The 17,856-nt window shown below is 34.7% G+C and overlaps 2 protein-coding genes across 5 annotated transcripts; both read left to right on the forward strand.

Moving 5' to 3' along the window:
- LOC109350583 lies at positions 3,566 to 9,226 on the forward strand. Its single transcript, XM_019591808.1, has 3 exons — positions 3,566 to 3,694; positions 4,659 to 4,817; positions 6,847 to 9,226. Exon 3 carries the CDS (start codon positions 7,127 to 7,129, stop codon positions 9,035 to 9,037), a length of 1,911 nt encoding a protein of 636 aa, XP_019447353.1. The 5' UTR covers positions 3,566 to 3,694; positions 4,659 to 4,817; positions 6,847 to 7,126; the 3' UTR covers positions 9,038 to 9,226.
- Positions 9,665 to 13,008, forward strand: LOC109350588. Of its 4 annotated transcripts, none has more exons than XM_019591821.1 (5): positions 9,665 to 9,855; positions 10,027 to 10,573; positions 12,201 to 12,269; positions 12,364 to 12,423; positions 12,563 to 13,008. In XM_019591821.1, exons 2-5 carry the CDS (start codon positions 10,028 to 10,030, stop codon positions 12,902 to 12,904), a joined length of 1,017 nt encoding a protein of 338 aa, XP_019447366.1. In that variant the 5' UTR covers positions 9,665 to 9,855; position 10,027; the 3' UTR covers positions 12,905 to 13,008. The 4 variants fall into 4 exon arrangements, with proteins under 4 accessions (XP_019447366.1, XP_019447371.1, XP_019447358.1 ...); XM_019591826.1 differs by having other exon boundaries at positions 9,669 to 9,800; positions 10,027 to 10,576; positions 12,216 to 12,269; XM_019591813.1 differs by having other exon boundaries at positions 9,669 to 9,800.

Raw genomic sequence — 17,856 nt, forward strand, 5'->3', positions numbered from 1 at the left:
CTATGATATCAAATCATACAAACCATGATATTGGTCCATCTCCAAATGTCCAATACATAAACTTGACACTTCAAATTTTCCGACATGTGCTTGAGGGGATGTGTGAAGATAGTTCCACTTTGGATGTGAATAAGGCCAAAATTGTACTTATAAGGATTGGGCATCCCAAATCCTAGGAGCTAACTTTTAGGACTCAAATATATTTAGTCTCTACGGAAAAAATAAAAGTAAAAAAATGAATAATATATTAATTGTATATATTTTTATATCAATAATGTATTAATATTATACTCTTTTTTTAAACCTTTGTGTGGGAGTTCGTGAAAGATTATATGGGTCGTTTTGTTTGTGGATTCACTTTCAATATTGAGGTTACCTTGAGCATTCAAGACTTGCTTTGGAGTCTTTTATACAGGGGAGAAGGATTAGATAATTCAAGATCTTGTGTATGGATATGGATTATCAAACAACAATCTCTTATATTAAGACAGTTTGTGTTGACACCCACCATTGCTTTCCACACATTATGTTACAAATTTATAATTTATAATTAATATTTGAGTATTATATATTTATATATTTCTGGCAATTATTATTTATTGAAGGAGTTATAAAATAAGTAATCTAATAGTAACAATACATAAGGTTTCTACAAATTGATATGTGTTTGATAAGTGGATATCGAAATTGGCCCATAAGGGAAATAGGAAACCTATATTAGTACACTGCGAACAATTATGGTCTCAAATATACTAAATCATAAAATTGTTTTCTCATCTCCCCGTGAGAGAGAAAGTGTAGGTCTCTTGTTGAATTCAAGGATTTGGTTGAAAAATATCAACATATCACCAATACTTTTAAGAGATACCAAAAGAATAGATCTAACAACATAAATTCAGTTATGTATTTGTATTCTTATTTTATTACATGAGATAATGAAATTCAAGATCCTTAAAGAATTGATAATTCTCCAATTAAAAAGATTCTAACATATTCAAGCTTTTTATCCAAATGATAATCAAATTGATCAAATAATGGTAGGCATTTTTCTCTTCAACATGTATATCATAAAGCGAACAAGTATTTAGATGCTCTAGCTAATAAGTAGCAATATGACAATTTCTCTTGTGACTTGATTTATTTCCCCCGTAATTACTTAGGGTGTTTGCAAGTTTGATTTTAGAAGAAAATTAAAGGAAATGGAAGATTTGAGAGTCATCTTACACATATATTTTATAATTCTAAATTTTTTCTCTACCTCTATTGTCCTACAAAAAACAACTCTCGATGAGTTGGTTTTTAGAGGACGACGGAAGGAATGGAAATGTTTGAAAGATATGAAATACATTTGTGAGATAATTTTTAAGTCTTTACTTTTCTTTTCTTCTCTTTTAAAATCCAACTACAAATATACCCTTAGTGTCTTTTCTAAGGGAGGATGTTACTAGGTTGTTTTCTCGGAAATGATTTTGTAGGTTTTGTTTAGATGTTGCCCTCTTCATCTAAACAATATTGGTTAAGTAAAATTAAATAAAAATGATGATTCATAAAAAAAAGAGGACGACATAATTTAGTGTATTGTTGATAATGATGTATGTTTGATTGTTCAAAGTCGGGTGACTATGGATATGGCACTCTAACGAGTCCCGACAACATCATCATTTAATAGTTAAGATATGTGATTAGGATAATATTTGAAATAATTCTCATATAAAAACCGTAAAAATAATAAATTTTGGTCATACAATTACATGCAGATGATTAAGATAAAAGTTAATTGGTGGATTTTTAAAGATTAAATATTCTAACATATTCTCAAACAACTATTGAAGAACCCGATCTAACATGTATGGAATAGTAATCGCTACCATGAGTGCATAATGAAAAGTTAGACTCATTTCCATACTTTTTAGTGTATTTTTAAGGGTAAAGTTGAAACTTCAATATAAATTAAAGGATATAAATGTTATTGTCTTTTAATTTTTCAGTGCATTTTTTCATAATTGTCCTCTTCGGTACTGGAGAGGAATCTGACTCCATAATAAAAGCATTTTGCCTCTATTAGGTATTAGCGAAAAGGCAAAACAAAATCTTCACACCAAACAAATACTAAAAACTACCACTCGATCGGTCTACAACTCCACATGAAGTGCTCCACCTAAGGCCAATCTCGCGATTCCACCACATGTCCTTTTTTAACATAGATCCTCTCTATTAATGAAGAGACAAATGGTTGTTTTTACTCATATTTTTAATGGCAAAAATGTAATTTCACGACAAACAAAAGGATAAAACTGTTATTACATGTTATCTTTTATATATTATTGTGTGACACTTGTCTCTATATTCACGGAAATGATCCTTAGTCATCCTTTTTGACCAAAAGTTTCATGTCTCGCAAGTATGTGACTCATGTTCTCCCCATGTGTCGTACCAAGGTCATTTCCACTATTTCTTTAACTCTCAATATTTCACTCGTTAAGGAAATATCTGTAGAATAATAATTCATATCATCTTTGTTATAAGATATAATCTAATCTTTTTATATGACACTTTATATTTTGTACAGTATTTATTATTTTTCCTTATTTGCCCTTATTTAGCTTTTTTTTTATTTTCAATAAATTATTAATTAAGAAGCAACATCAGTTGATGTTAAGATTGTAATATTATAATGTTATTGAAAAATGAATAAAAATAATTTTTGTACAATTTATTTAAAAATTCTTATAATTAGAGGTATAGAAAGTACTCTCCATCTCACAAAGATATAAAAATTGGAAAAGTAAAAAAAAAAAATAAGGGAACAATTTTTAAATACTTGATAGTCATTATTACACAATTTACAACTTCATAATGATATATTACATCACAAAAGTAATTAACATTTAACAAAAAAATATAAATAATGAATATTGATTTACAAAATTAAAATATCATTATTGAGCAATTTCAACCAGTGTTATTGGGATAGGAAGATCCGATCATAGACTAATAATAAAAGTGACTTTGAATAGGGTAAAAAATTGCCAAGGTAATCTGACCATTTTAAACTGTTAGAAATTCGATTCGACCATGTTAATCTCTCCTTCCTTCTAGTTGTCATCTTCTTCTGATCATCTCCCTTCAATTGTCATTGTCCTTTGGTCATTGTTGTCATCTTTCTCTAATCTTCTCCTCAAACCATCAGTTTGGTAAGTAATCAAATTTGGTTTTGATTTTTTGTGATATGTTGACTTGTTTATAATTAAGTTATTGTGATATGTTGAGTAAATTTAGTTTTTGTAATTAACTTTCATCCTCATGGCTTGTTTGATATTTTGGTGATATGTTTTATACTGTTTATGCTTAATTTGATGAGTATAATTGCATATAAATTTCATTCAAATTTTTTAATTAAATAATATATATGACATCATCCGATCTGACTTAATAGTTTAATCGACTAAATTGTGACATCTATGAGTGTGATATATACTTCGAGTAGTATTGGTTAGAATAATATTAAACTATAAAAAAGAAAAGAAAAAAAACAGAGCCGCCCCAAATTTATTTATTTGCAGAGAGGGCCCTATTACGTAACGAAATTTCTCTCTCTAACTTGTTCCTCCTCTTTTCTTCTTCTTCTTCTATGATCTTTTTCTTCTGCTTCGAAGATTCAAGGGTTTTCAATAATTCCCAGATCTGGTTCTAGGTTTTTCATCTTATACTATATTTTACAATCTGAATTCTTATTCTGCTTTCATTTCCTTACCAAACTACTGTCTTTAAATGTGTTTCTGCAATATGATTCCTCTTTCTATGCATCTATATTATCTATAGTTGAACCCTTTTCTGTTGGGTAACACTTTTTTGTTGTTGTTGTGAGAGTTTTAAGTTGTAACTAGCTGTTTTCACATGACCTTTGTTAAATTTGTTATGTGGGTAGTTGTTGTTACTCTGTAATTTTTGTTTTGTCCTATTTTTTTGTTTTCTTTTTACTGTTTAACTCTCATGATAGAATTTTAGATAATAAAATAATAATCTTTGATCTGCTTGTATTAATTTTTGTTTGATTGTTTCACTTTGTTTTAAGATGCAGAAAATTGGATATCTTTTTCAATGATTGGTTATCTATGCCTAAACCATTGGTGTTATTTTTTTTTCATTTTTTCCAAGTGTCATGAGCTATGATTGTCTGAAAGTTAAAAATATAATTATTAAATATTTTTAAATGTTTTAAATCTGAGATTGCCAAATAATGTTTGAATTTGGTGTTTTGTATGCTTGGTTAAGGTGTAATTTTTCTCTGCATAACCCCTTCATGTCATTTTTTCATTTTTTTTAATAATCTTCCCTTATTTTTAATGTTTTAAATCTGAGATTCAAAACAATGTTTGGATTTGGTGTTTTGTATGCTTGGTTAAGGTGGATCTACTGCTTTGTTTCTCATTAAAGTTGCAAACGTTTTTTGCTTGGTTATCAATGTGTGTATTTTTAATGCATATGGATTTTTTATAAGTACCATATGTTACTAACATGAAGACTGTTTTTTTATACCTATCTTATTATTAAGTTATCTTCATTGAATTGTTGAAATTTAGTATCATGTGTTATGTTGGTTTATTTATTTATTTACTTGAGACTTGAGTTATTTGTTGTGCTCAAATTTCATGCAGGAACAATTCTACATATCTATAGTGTTCTTTTGTATGTTTGAAAAGCTGGATTCTATTGGAAAAACCGCAAATAAATTCATATACTGAAAGGACTTTATGACTATGGAGTTTATTCCAAACAAAACGAGAATGGATACTACCCTTATTAAACTCGCAAAGGTCAGAGAACTCATCATGAAGTTGTCGGTTTTTCTTTTTAAATCTTCGCGTCGATTAATGCTTCTAACATTTTCCTCTTCTTCTTTATTGTTTGTTACAGTACGATAAGAGCTTTTCTTGCTTATTGAAATGAATCAACTTTCTCTTCTATATTCTGATCCTCTTCTCTTGGTTTTTCTCCCTTTTCGTGTCATAATTTGATGTCTATTTTACATACTGAAATTGCAAGGTGTTCCGCATTTATACGTGCTTATTACAACTTATAATTTTTTGGGCTAATAATGCATACTACAACTTTAAATACCAGAATTCTATCTCTTGATGTGCTTCCCGTGTGGGTAAATACAGTTGAAGCCACGAACACCGAAAGATATTAGTTCCTTACCCGTTTTCCATTCTACTACCTATTTTGAGATATATACTCTTCGCAGACATATGAGATTCTTGCATATTCTTTAGAGTATTGTACCCTAAAAAGGGCGGCTTAGTCAATGAGGCTTCCACTTAGTGGGGTCTGGGGAGGGTAGATATATGTAGCCTTACCTTCGCAAGCGGAGAGACTGTTTCCAGGATTTGAACCTATGACCTCATGCTCACTAAGCAACAAGCTTACCATTGCGCGAAGCTCACCCTCAGGCCTCCATATTCTTTAGACTATTGTGCCCTATGGTCTAAATTTTGCTTTCATCTTTTGACATGATGGCACAATTTTCATTTACATGTACATGTCATCTTCCAGTTGAGTAGATGCAGTACTCTGTGGAGGATGGAAGATTTTCTCCCTTGTCGGTTTTCATTTTTTATTTGTTAACTAGACATTACACAGTTAATTTAAGATGTGATGCTTTAGATGCCCTTTTATGTTCTTATGAAGGGTGAATGTTAGATATCCTGCATAAACAACCACTGCAACTTGTTATGTAATACTTATCTGGTTCACATCTTTTGCATGGCTTGCTGAATTGAAAGCTACATCTTAGCACTCATAACTCTTCAAGAGCAAGATATACGATTCATTATTTGTAATGCCTTTTTCGGCTTTTCTTTCTCATATAATGATTTTTTTATTTGGGGCAGCTTGTATTAGTATTATGTGGTTTTTAAGATCATTGTTTTTTTCTAATGATTGGGAAACGTACACTAGTATTCAGAATGGATGTGTAGATTTTGAAGGAGATTAATTTTTAAGTAACTGTTTGTGGTAAAAATATATATCAAAAACACCTAAACTATAATGAAAAGTCACCACTTTATTTAATAGAAAAAGTTAACCTTTTTTTAAATAGAAGAAAAGGCATTATATTTTGCATCCAGTTTTCATTTAGATATAGGTGTCAATTGGCGCTGATGCCTATATGACACGGCTTATGCAGACTGTTAATTAAAGCTGTTAAGTATGAAAATAATTTGTGAGAGAGGACACAAGTTATTTCAATCACGTCTAGTATTTTACCTTGAAAGCATTTTTTGTAAAATGCTTTTCTCTCCCATTTTGGCCATTTCCTTATGTTTCTATGTATGATTTCTTAATTTCTGTCATGTATTGCTATGTGGACTGATATTTCTTAAACATTCAGCAAGATTTCACTGCTTACTGTGCACAGTCAGCACTAAAGTAGTAATTAAAACTTTTTCAATATTGAATGCCAAGGTATACTTTAAAACTGTAGCCTACGACATTAAATCTACATGTGCAATTTGGTTTGTGAACTTTGAACTCCTGGATAATTCAGAGTTTTAGACAGAAATTCTTGCTTTACTCCGTACTTGTCATTTGTAATTCTATGACAATATGCTTAAAATATTGTATGCCTTCTCTTATTAAATCGAGAAATTTTTCTGTACATGTTTCAGGTGAAAAGTGAAAAACTTGATATCTCCTTTATCATTAAATTACATGAACTACCCTTTCAGTCTTGGCAGTAAAGAGTTATTATATATGGAGGCATTGTTGGTTAAACAAAGAAAGAATTTCTTCCCTTTAAGTATTAATTCATATATTAAAAACCCATTTCCCTCTCTTTTTCAGGGTTGATGAAGTGTAATGATTTGTTCGCAAGAAGCACCTGAAGCTCCAGGGATATAGTGAAGGGTTTCTTTCCAAAAGAAGTTGCAAGATATTTTTGGTAGAACTAAGATACAGTGGAAGTGGATAGATCAGATTCATCAGGCTTTGTGAGTGGTGGGTGCTGCATATCCGAAGTTCTTTTTGCATCCATAAAGTTCTGATAGATGGATCTTGTAGTAGCATGTGGTAAACTGTTCTATTACTTCTATCTTCTGTAGCTGTAGTCCACAACATCTGGATAATGGATTTAAACAAGAATGCTGTACTGTCTCCTCATGATGCCGAGTTTAGGAAAAATGATAATTTTGGTGATACTATGTTATGCTTGAATGGCATTGGGTTTGGAGACACCAACAAGACTAGTTATAGATGTGTTGAGAGCAACCTTGGAATGAAGTTTTCCAATGTTCCTGATGATGGCTGCAGATTGGTTCTGGGATTGGGCCCAACCCCGATGACAAATGATGAGGAACACAATAATTTGGGCTTTAATAAGAAGAAATCATTATCCAACTTCTTTCCTCTTCAACTTGGTCTTTCTGGTGGAATTACTGAGGCATCAAGCATGCTAGACTGCTCAGGTTCAACCGAGACTGATGTGAATATGTCATGCTTTTCAAGCCAAGGATACGCTGAAAATAATTTTCCAATGATTCCTGTTGTTGACGAGGGTTCTACATCAGCAAAAAAATCTTCAGGTGGCTATATGCCATCACTTCTTTTAGCTCCAGGAATGGATCGGGCTAATACTTCGACACAGACACATGAGCTAATTCATGGTACAGAAACTCAGCTTTGCCTGGAATCTCCGAACGCTACAAGTTACTCGCATGGCACTGCATCAGGGCTTCAGCCATGTATAACTTCAGAGAACCGAATAAGCAATCTTAAGAGATGTAGATTTTTTGGGTGTACAAAGGGAGCTCGAGGTGCTACAGGGCTTTGTATTGGACATGGTGGTGGACAGAGATGTCAGAAACTGGGATGCAACAAGGGTGCTGAGAGCCGCACTGCTTACTGCAAGGCCCATGGTGGAGGGAAGAGGTGCCAGGAATTAGGATGTACTAAAAGTGCCGAGGGAAAGACAGATTATTGCATAGCACATGGTGGTGGCAGACGATGCGGGTATCCAGGTGGGTGCACGAAAGCAGCAAGAGGCAAGTCGGGACTTTGCATTAGACATGGAGGGGGTAAGAGATGTAGGATAGAAGGTTGCACCAGGAGTGCTGAAGGGCAGGCCGGGTTGTGCATCTCTCATGGGGGTGGACGCCGGTGTCAGTATGACGGATGCTCGAAGGGTGCGCAAGGGAGCACTATGTTTTGCAAGGCGCATGGTGGTGGGAAGCGTTGTTCATTTGCTGGTTGTACCAAAGGCGCTGAAGGGAGCACCCCACTGTGCAAGGCACATGGAGGGGGGAAGCGTTGCCTTTACAATGGCGGTAGCATTTGCCCAAAAAGTGTACATGGAGGCACAAACTTCTGTGTGGCTCATGGTGGGGGAAAGAGGTGTGCTGTTTCTGGCTGCACAAAGAGCGCGCGAGGCCGTACTGATTGTTGTGTAAGGCATGGCGGGGGAAGGCGGTGCAAGTTCGAAGGCTGTACGAGGAGTGCTCAAGGAAGTACAGATTTCTGCAAGTCACATGGTGGAGGAAAGCGATGTAATTGGGGAGATGGGAAATGTGACAAATTTGCAAGGGGAAAGAGTGGTCTCTGTGCTGCTCACAGCAGCTTGGTGCAAGACCGGGGTTCGAACAAGAGAAGTCTAATTGCACCTGGAATTTTCCGCGGCTTGATACCTGCTGGTTCCACTGCCTGTAGCAGTTTCGATAATAACAACTCTTCCTCGGGCGTAAGCAGCGTTGTGTCCGACTCCTACGATTCTATGGAAGCACCACCAGCTAAAAGACAGCACCTCATACCCAAGGAGGTTTTAGTCCCACTCTCAATGAAATCACCATCATATCCATATTTCTTGACTACCAAGAAGCCTTCTGAGCAAGACAGAATAATCACCCACGGCACCACCAACACCCCCGACTGCAGCGGTATTCGGAAAGACCTCGACTTCAATCTGCCCGAGGGCAGGGTCCATGGCGGCGACCTCATGTTGTACTTTGGAGGGAATCTCAAAAACGCACTTGATGGTATCTGAAATTGATGACTCAAAAGTTATAGATCCATTCTATTTTAGGAAAAATTAGGGACCATATATGCATCATGGAATTGTGTATAAGGTTTATGCTGCGTGTTCAATAACTTGTGTATAGTCTCTTATTGTTGGTGGTCTTCATTAGAACCATGTTTTTCATTATTCAATGTAACGTGGCATGACATTGTTAAACATGTCTCATAAATCTATTGCCACTCCTTTGCAACAAAATCATTGTCTTAATAAATTAAATCTCTAGTTTTATTATTTATTATTTAGCACGATGCTCAAAACTGAAACTTCAAAGCGGTGCAAACAAACTCAATCCAATACAACTATGAAGTCACAATTTGCAGTATATTTAATGACTCCAAACATTTATACTCATGCCACGTACCTATTAAGTAGGGTATGAAATCTTTTTCTTCTGTGCATTTGCTCTCGAAAACCAAACTCGTAAATTGATCATAAACATAAAACAATTGATCATAAACATAAAACAAACATTGTATAAAAACTGATGAGTTAAAGAGTATATAAGTTGATAAATTTATACACCTAATATTTTAAGGTTTTAAGTCAAAAGTTGTATTACAGTATTCATGTAACTACCAGGTATAAATAAGAGGGTTTTTTCTAGAAGAACTCTGATACTTAAAAGCTGAACCTTTTTCTTCTTCACACTCTCTCTGCTTCATTCCTTTTTTTTTTTTGCAGAAGAAGCAACAACACTATAAAACCACACCGAGTTTCTATTTTCGTAAATGTAATTTCTCTTATCAGTTTTCAACTTTCTATGTTCTTTCGATTTTCTTTTCAAGGTGAAACTCTTGCGTTGATGTAACCGTTTTTTAGTTTTTCGTGATGAAAAATTCACACCATAACCGATAATCGAAATGAGAGTTTCAATTTCGTTTCAATTAAAGAAAAAAATTCGCGATTCGAAACGAAAGCTTTTTCAGTGTAACAGCTTCGTGTTTTTTATCTTGCAGGATGGATAGTGCACGAAGCAACAAGGTGAAGTTGAGAATTTCGAACGAAAACGTTTCGCCATTGAAGATTGAAATGAACGATTATCAAAGAGGACGTTATCTTCAACGTTATGCGGAGAACATCGACACCGGAGGCTCGCCGATGACACGTTACTTCTTTGCCGGATCTCCTATCTTCGGCAAGGTCTCTCCCGGCGGCGATACTTTCACTTCTCCGACGTTCGGCACTAGCAAGTACAGCAGGTCCACGAAATCGTCCGGTAACAACAGTTCTGGTAACAGTAGCTTCGGTTTTCGCCCTAGATTCTCGCAATCGCCGCTATCTGCGGTGAAAAACTTGGAGATCGCGCCTATGCCGGCGATGTACGGAACACCGGTGAAGGTTGATGAGGAAGTTCTGGTGATGGATGATATTCAGGTGAGAAGGTCTTCGTCGTCTTCGTCCAGTCGAGGTTTGTCGTCGTCGACTTCGTCGTGGTCGCCGCCGTTTGTGAAGAGCGTGACGAACACGGAATCTGGTAACTGCCGCTGCAACTCCAAATTGCAGGTTGATTTCCCGCCAAAATTATATAAATTTAATTGTTGGGATATTCTCTCAATAAGTTTTCATTTTTATGCATTATTATTTATATGGGTCTTAACACTAAAATATCAATGTTATTGGTAAAAAAATAATTCTTTATAAAATTTCAATATTCATGATTTGTGAAATGGTACAAATTACAGGCCGTAAGAAAAAACATTCTGCCACTAATGTATTGGGTGAACATCTTCTGTCTCAACAAAATATAACACTTCATGTCATGTGTAACTGGTTTATTTGTGATTAATTATAAAAATAACTAATTATTAAATTCTCAACTTATACATATTTTTTTAATTGATCACAAATAGTAACACATAGAGTGACATATTTTATGTTATGGGGCAACAAATGTGGTTCAAACTGGGTTGATTATTATCTTTCATCATTCCAAATGCATTGTCAAGTAATAATATTTTTGTTTTATTGGCTTAGTCATAAAGCAAAGTGTAAATTATCATGAAGTGTTAATGTTATTATGAGTTTTAGTAAAGTTTAGAACCGATAAAATAATATTTTGTAGGCCATTTTGAATTTGTATGATAATTTTTTGGATTTGAACAATGAACTTATTTATTCGAGTAATTCTAATTGTTACCTAAGTATTCAAATATTCAATAGCTTGTTCAACAAGAAAAGAAAATTGATCGATTTTTCTCTTAATAGGGATTGGAAGTGTGCCTAGAGAACAATTATATTATATACTAATTGTTTGCCAAAATATCAAAGAACAAAGGTTTATTGGATGATTAATCATTGGAAATTGTAAAGTTGATAATGTTATCCACTTTAATAACCCCATAGGTTTATGAATTGTATGTCAATTGCTAACCTTTGAGAACAAATTTATTATGCAGGGATAGAAATTAGATAAGGAACTCGTAGGTCTTATATATATTTACTCTTCGTAAGGGAATGAAGCATTCATGTTGCCTTTGGTACCATAGAAAAAGAGGAGAAAGAGAAGGAGATGAGAGAAATTGCAGAGAAAGAGATTTTTTCAATCATTTGGTTTAGAAAGCAGTTTGAGAAGACAGAGTGAAAAAACCGAGTGCCACATAACAATATTCTTTCTCCTCTCATGTGATGAGAAAATGAGAGAGGAAGAGTGAGAGGAAAAACACATTTTTTCTCTTCTTTTTCTTTACAACCAAATAATACAAAAATTCACTATATTTCTCATCTAATTTTCTCTTATCACTTTCTTTCTCACGTATTTCTCTCTTCTTACATTCTTTCCTCCGACCAAAGGGAGCCATAAGACCAAAAACCTTGCTCAGAAGTATAGTTTCCCTTTACTATACACTGATACAATCATGACTTGGTCCTGGATTATTGATCTGGATTTCTTTGAGGAATTTGGAATATTCTTATGTCCAAGAGTTTGACATGAGAAATTGAAGCACATAAAAAAGAGTCTCAAACTTCATCTATTGAATTACATTTTATTCTAAAGTTCTAGCATATACACTTGTAAAAGGAAACAAGCAAGTAGCATGTATTTCTGAGTGTCAAAAGGAAATAAACTTCATGTATTTGGTGTTTGATGGCTTGATACCACTGTAGTTATTTAGTTATAAACCTTATAAAGATAAATATCTTGCAGGTTGCAGGAGGAAGGGGAGAGATTCATCAAACTCGTCCATCCCAATCAAGAGATGTATAATACAATGTCCTTTAATATATAATAAACACCTTATCATAAGATGCTATTATAAGTTATTACCTTAGAATGATATAAATATATATTGCAGGTTTCTCAAGGAAGGGGACAGCTTCATCCAACTAGTCCCTCCATGATGCTTAAACCTGAGGTAAGCAATCAAAAGATGTATATCACCATGTCCTTTACCATATAATAAACACCTTACCATAAGATGCTATTATATTTATTACCTTATAAAGATAAATGCCTTGCAATTGATTCTTTCTTCTTTGGTTGTGAAATTGCAGTTGTCGAAATCACCAACGAGTGCAGGATCAAGCATACATGGCCGGTTTAGCCGCTTATTTACAGATGTAGTCATACCATCCAAACTACCTTCTGGTGACTGGTCACCCTTAGATGATGATGAAATTGAGATTTTCCTACCAAATGGTTCAGACAAAGCTCCAACAAGGGAAGAAGTTCATGCATACATTTGGAGCACTCTCAATCAACCCACTACTAAAAAGAGACTACCAGTATTTGAGGCACTCTGCAAGGAGCAGGAGGAGCTAGATTTCCTCAACCATCATACATGGCTTCCACCAAGTCCGGAACAGTATTCGAAAAAATCTGTGAGAGGTTACTGATCCCAAATGATTGATGAATGGCCTCCTCTCTAATGGAAGGTGCTGCTATTGCACATACTCCTGAGATACTCTCAAATTCAATACCATAATTTCTTCTGGGTTTTGAAATTTTTTCCCACTTTATGTGAATACATTCGTGGTTGGCTATTGGTAAGTGAACACTTCAATAAATAAGAGCATATAATTGAGGATAAAATGTACATGCTTATATGAGAAACAGAGTGAGCATGGTCTGGTTTAATTCAATAATTAGTAGTCTCTTATTATATGGACATTAATGCACATTGTAGCGTCACTCTGAATTTTTCAGGTTCATTACTGCATTAGATTAACTAGTATGTTGGTGTTGCACTAACCTCCCTCAAACCCTCATATTTAATCAGACAAATCGAGGAATGTTAGAATAAAATGTACATTACCTGAACAAGCCATAAAAAAGGAGCATATAAAGTTGGGGTGAGTGGGACTTGATCCTCTCTGCTCACCCAGTTTGGCTCGATCATAACCAGACCCGAATATGGTCGTGTTTCATCGAATCCAAGGTTGGGTTGGATTAAAAAATTAGACCCGATTAACATTTAGGGTTGGGTAAGACACATGCATGACATATTCCATGATTACTCATTCATCATGTTTGTATGTGTGTCTATTTAATTGTATATAAAATAATGATATCTTTCGTCAAAAGTATCATTGATTTTCTAATATTTTTATAATATATGCATGCTTAACAATATATATATATATATATATATATATATCATATATACATAATAATAAGTAATATTTGAAGACTTATCTAAAAAAATACGCATTATATTTAATCGGATATAGGGTCGGGTTTGAGTTTAAAGGTTGACTCTGTTGACATTTTGGATCAGGTTAATTTCAAGTCTAGGTTCGAATTGAACAAAATAATATAACTAACATTTAGGACTGAGAAAGAAACAACTTATCCAACCCAACTTGACCGATGCTCACCACTAATGATAGTTCAATGTCTTTAAAGGCCATGATTACAAGACATGATCAAATCTAAAAAACGAGCATAGATAGTCAATGTCTTAAGGGTCTCTAAGGGAAGGCCTCAAATTTATCTTATATGTATATTTCATAGGTTTGAATTATTCTATTTCTCTTCTTCTCCTCCAAAACCTAATTCACAAATATACCCATCACTTTTTAGGATAGGTTAACAGACATGATCAATTCTACCTCAATAACTGAGCATTCTCAGCATTACAACTTTGTTGAAACGTAAGAACTCACATCAAATTACATTATAGCCAATAAAAAAACATGATCAACTGTCTTCAATGCTTGTGCATACATGTTCCATACGCCACTGAAGCTCCTTTTGAATCCGCATAAACCTTGTTTTTGGTTCTTTAAAGCATTAAGTGGGTATTCCACAATTTATATCCTCCATAAATGTTATACAACCACTTACCAAGCCTTGTAAATGTTTTACAACTAAATGTTATTTAAACGTTTCAAACCTAATACAACATTTCAATTCAAACCATCATGCTTAGATACCGAACATCAAATTGATATAGTCATATCATACGTGGTTCTCTTTGATACGAGTGTGGGTACGTAGTACGTGCAGTATGTTACCCTGTTAAATATCGGTACGCTAGGTGTATATTCAATAGAATTTCTATAGCTATCTGCATATTCGTTTTCTAGTGTTGTTTCTTATAGGTTTAATTCAACTTTTGTTTCACCATAGGAGAAATACCCAAGGATAATTTTTTTTTATTTGTTGTAACTCATTCATGTAAGTGACCGTACATTATCCATTATTCTTCTTTTCTTTTACTTAAAATGTAGGTACAAATTTGGTTCGTTCTATTAGAATTCTGAAGTGCCTTTGAGGAGAAGTATGAAGTGAATAATACTTCTTGAGAAGAAAGGCAAGAATATGAAAACAAGAAAAGAATATGTGTAACTTTTATTGAATATGAAAAATGAATTGAAATTAAGTGATGATTACAAAATAACTAATCCTATTTAAACTATTCGAAACTCTACCTAACATACTAACTAAATTTTACAATTATTCAACATGTGCTAAAATAGGAAACACTAAGTCAACAAAGTGAAATGTGGGTTGCTTGTGGCCCAAGCAACTTCTGGTGTGAAGTGGCCCATATGCAATTTCTAGCACAGCCTTGGTTTGATGTTGGAGCATAAGTGCCTTGCTATGTGAACATTGTGGATTTTGTCTTGATCGTGAGGCCTAGTTGGCCTAGTTGATATGGGCAAGGTTGGTTAGGTGTAGTGGTTGTCTCGGTCAGGTGCGTGGTCTAGTGTGTAGTTGTCTCGATCAGGATCTGTATCTGATGCGTCAGGTTTTGGATCTAGTGTATGTATGATGTCACGGTCTGATGCGTGTCTGGTGCGCCAAGTGTCTTGGTCGGGATTTGCGCCTGATGCGTGTTCTTCGGTCATGGCACATGCGACTTGGCCTACTACTCGGTCTTATTGCCAAGTTGGTTGGTGCTTGGTGCGATATTTCATGAACAAACTAAATCATCATGTTGGTTTGGCTAATACCCCCCCCCCCCTAAGATGGGGCACAAATGTTGAGTAGACCCAGCTTGACATGAATTGTGGAGTAGTCGTTGGGTCCCAATGGCTTTGTGAGTGCATCTGCAAGCTGCAAGTTAGATTTTATAGGCATGAGTTTTACCAAGCCCATGCTATACTTTTCTCCGATGGTGTAACAATCCAATTCGATATGCTTTGTTCTTTCATGAAAAACAGGGTTAGTAGCAATATAAATGGTAGAGAGATTATCACAATAAAGTAAGGCATGAGTAAAATGTAAATGTTATAAATCATATAACATAAAAGTGAGCCAAGTTATTTCACAAGAGGTGAGAGTCATAGCCCTGTATTCTGCTTCACAAGAACTTCTTGAAACAATTCTCTGTTTCTTGGATTTCCAAGAAATTAATGATTTTCCTAAGTAGATACAAAAACCAGTATTGGACCTCCTTATGTCAAGGTAGGAGGCCCAATCACTGGCACTATAGGCTTTTAGTTGTAATGGAGAGGTAGTAGGGTAGAAAAAGCCAAGAGAGGGAGCACCTTTAATATACCTTAAAACTTTCAAGGCTGCAGAATGATGTGTAATGGTATGTTGTGCCATAAATTGAGCTAATTGGTTGACTGAGAAAGCCAAGTATGGTATTTGTAAGGTATATTAGTCTACCAACCAATCTTCTATAAGTAAGCAGGGTCATTATAGGAATTAGTGGGATCTTGATATAGGTGTGTTCCTTGTGTCATTGGAGTGGTGGATGGTTTACATCCTAAGAGACCAGCATCAGAAAGTATTTCGAGAGCATACTTTCTTTGGTTTATTGAAATGCCACTGTGATTCCTGGCAATTTCAAATCCAAGAAAAAAAAATTAAGTGCCAAGATCCTTTATTTTGAAAGCTTGATCTAGTAAGGTTTTGATATGTTGCATTTTTACAAGGTTATTACTAGTAAGAATTATGTTATCTACATAAACTAAAATGGCAGTGATTGATGTGTTAGACATCCATTTAAGAAAGAGAGAGTGATCCCCTTTGGTTTTGTAGTATCCATGTTTTATAAGAAAGGTGGATAGCTTGGCAAACCATTGCCTACTGGCATGTTTTAATCCATAAAGGGACTTTTCTAATTTGCAAACTTGGTTTGGTTTGGCGTTTTTAAGGTCAGGGGGAGATTCATATATACTTGTTCCTTTAAGTCCCCATGTGGGAAAGCATTGTTCACATCTAATTGTTGTAGGATCCAATTATGAACAGAAGCTAAGGCAATGAGTAATCTAACGGTGGTGAGTTTGGCTACAGGAGAGAAGGTGTTGATGTAATCAATACCCTCAGTTTGAGTGTAATCCTTAGCTACAAGTCTGGCTTTGTATCTCTCAACATTCCCATCTGGTTCATATTTGATTTTAAAAACCTATTTGCTGCCAATGAGTTTCTTGGTTAAAGGTAAATCAGTAGCAATCCAAGTTTGGTTCTGTTTTAAAGCATCCAATTCTTGCTTGATGGCTTCCTGCCAATGAGGATATTTGATGGCTTGAGTATAACTTCTAGGTTCAATATGTGTGTTGTTGGATAAAATAACTAATCCATGGTTGTTGGATAAGGTTTTGTAAGATAGGTATGAGGACAAAGGATAATTGTAGGGGTGTTCCATGTTTGTGTTGTGTAACAAAACACAATGGTAATCCTGTAAATAGGTGGGTAGATTGTGTGATCTATTGCTCCTTCTAGGTTGATGTTCTATAGGATCAGGAGAAGGAATGTGATCAATAGGATCTGTGGAGTCTCTATCAGGGTTAGGAGTGTGATGAGTGATATTGGTTGGGTAGGCAGGGATGAAGGGTAAGGTGTCATCATAGAGGTTAGTATTGGGTATGTGTTCTATGGAAGAGGAGATGTCAGTAGAAGGTTCATGATGTAGATTTGCATAGGGAAATATATGTTCATGGAAGACTACACCCCTACTAATTTGTAAAGCTCTATTAGTGAGATTGAGAATAATGTATCTCTTAGTTCCTTCTTTGAAGCCTAAGAAGATACACTTGAGAGCTCTAGGATCAAACTTATTTCTTAAGTGACTATGTGTGCTTGTATAGCATATATATCCAAACACTCTAAGGTTTTTAACGTTGAAAGGACTGCCATGTAGAATATCATAGGGAGATTGATCTTGTAAAGTAGGACTAGACAGAAGATTGATGATATGTATAGCATGTCTAATAGCATAGGACCAATAGACTTTGGGGAGTTTGCTTTGAATTAACAAGGTTCTTGCCACATTCAAGATGTGCCGATGTTTTCTCTCCACATCACCATTCTGTTGTGGAGTATATACACATGATGTTTGATGTAAGGTTCCCTTATTCGCAGAGAAATCTTTTAAGAGGAATTCATGACCATT

Source organism: Lupinus angustifolius, chromosome LG01 (assembly GCF_001865875.1).
Source record: "Lupinus angustifolius cultivar Tanjil chromosome LG01, LupAngTanjil_v1.0, whole genome shotgun sequence".
NCBI classification, from domain to species: Eukaryota; Viridiplantae; Streptophyta; class Magnoliopsida; order Fabales; family Fabaceae; genus Lupinus; species Lupinus angustifolius.

Coding starts and splice junctions, on each gene's coding strand:
- LOC109350588 (XM_019591813.1), top strand. Junction 10,574..12,200: donor GCTGCAACTCCAAATTGCAG/GTTGATTTCCCG, acceptor AACCTTATAAAG/ATAAATATCTTGCAGGTTGC. Junction 12,270..12,363: donor GTCCATCCCAATCAAGAGAT/GTATAATACAAT, acceptor TATATATTGCAG/GTTTCTCAAGGAAGGGGACA.
- LOC109350583 (XM_019591808.1), top strand. CDS start 7,127: ATGGATTTAAACAAGAATGCTGTACTGTCTCCTCATGATGCCGAGTTT.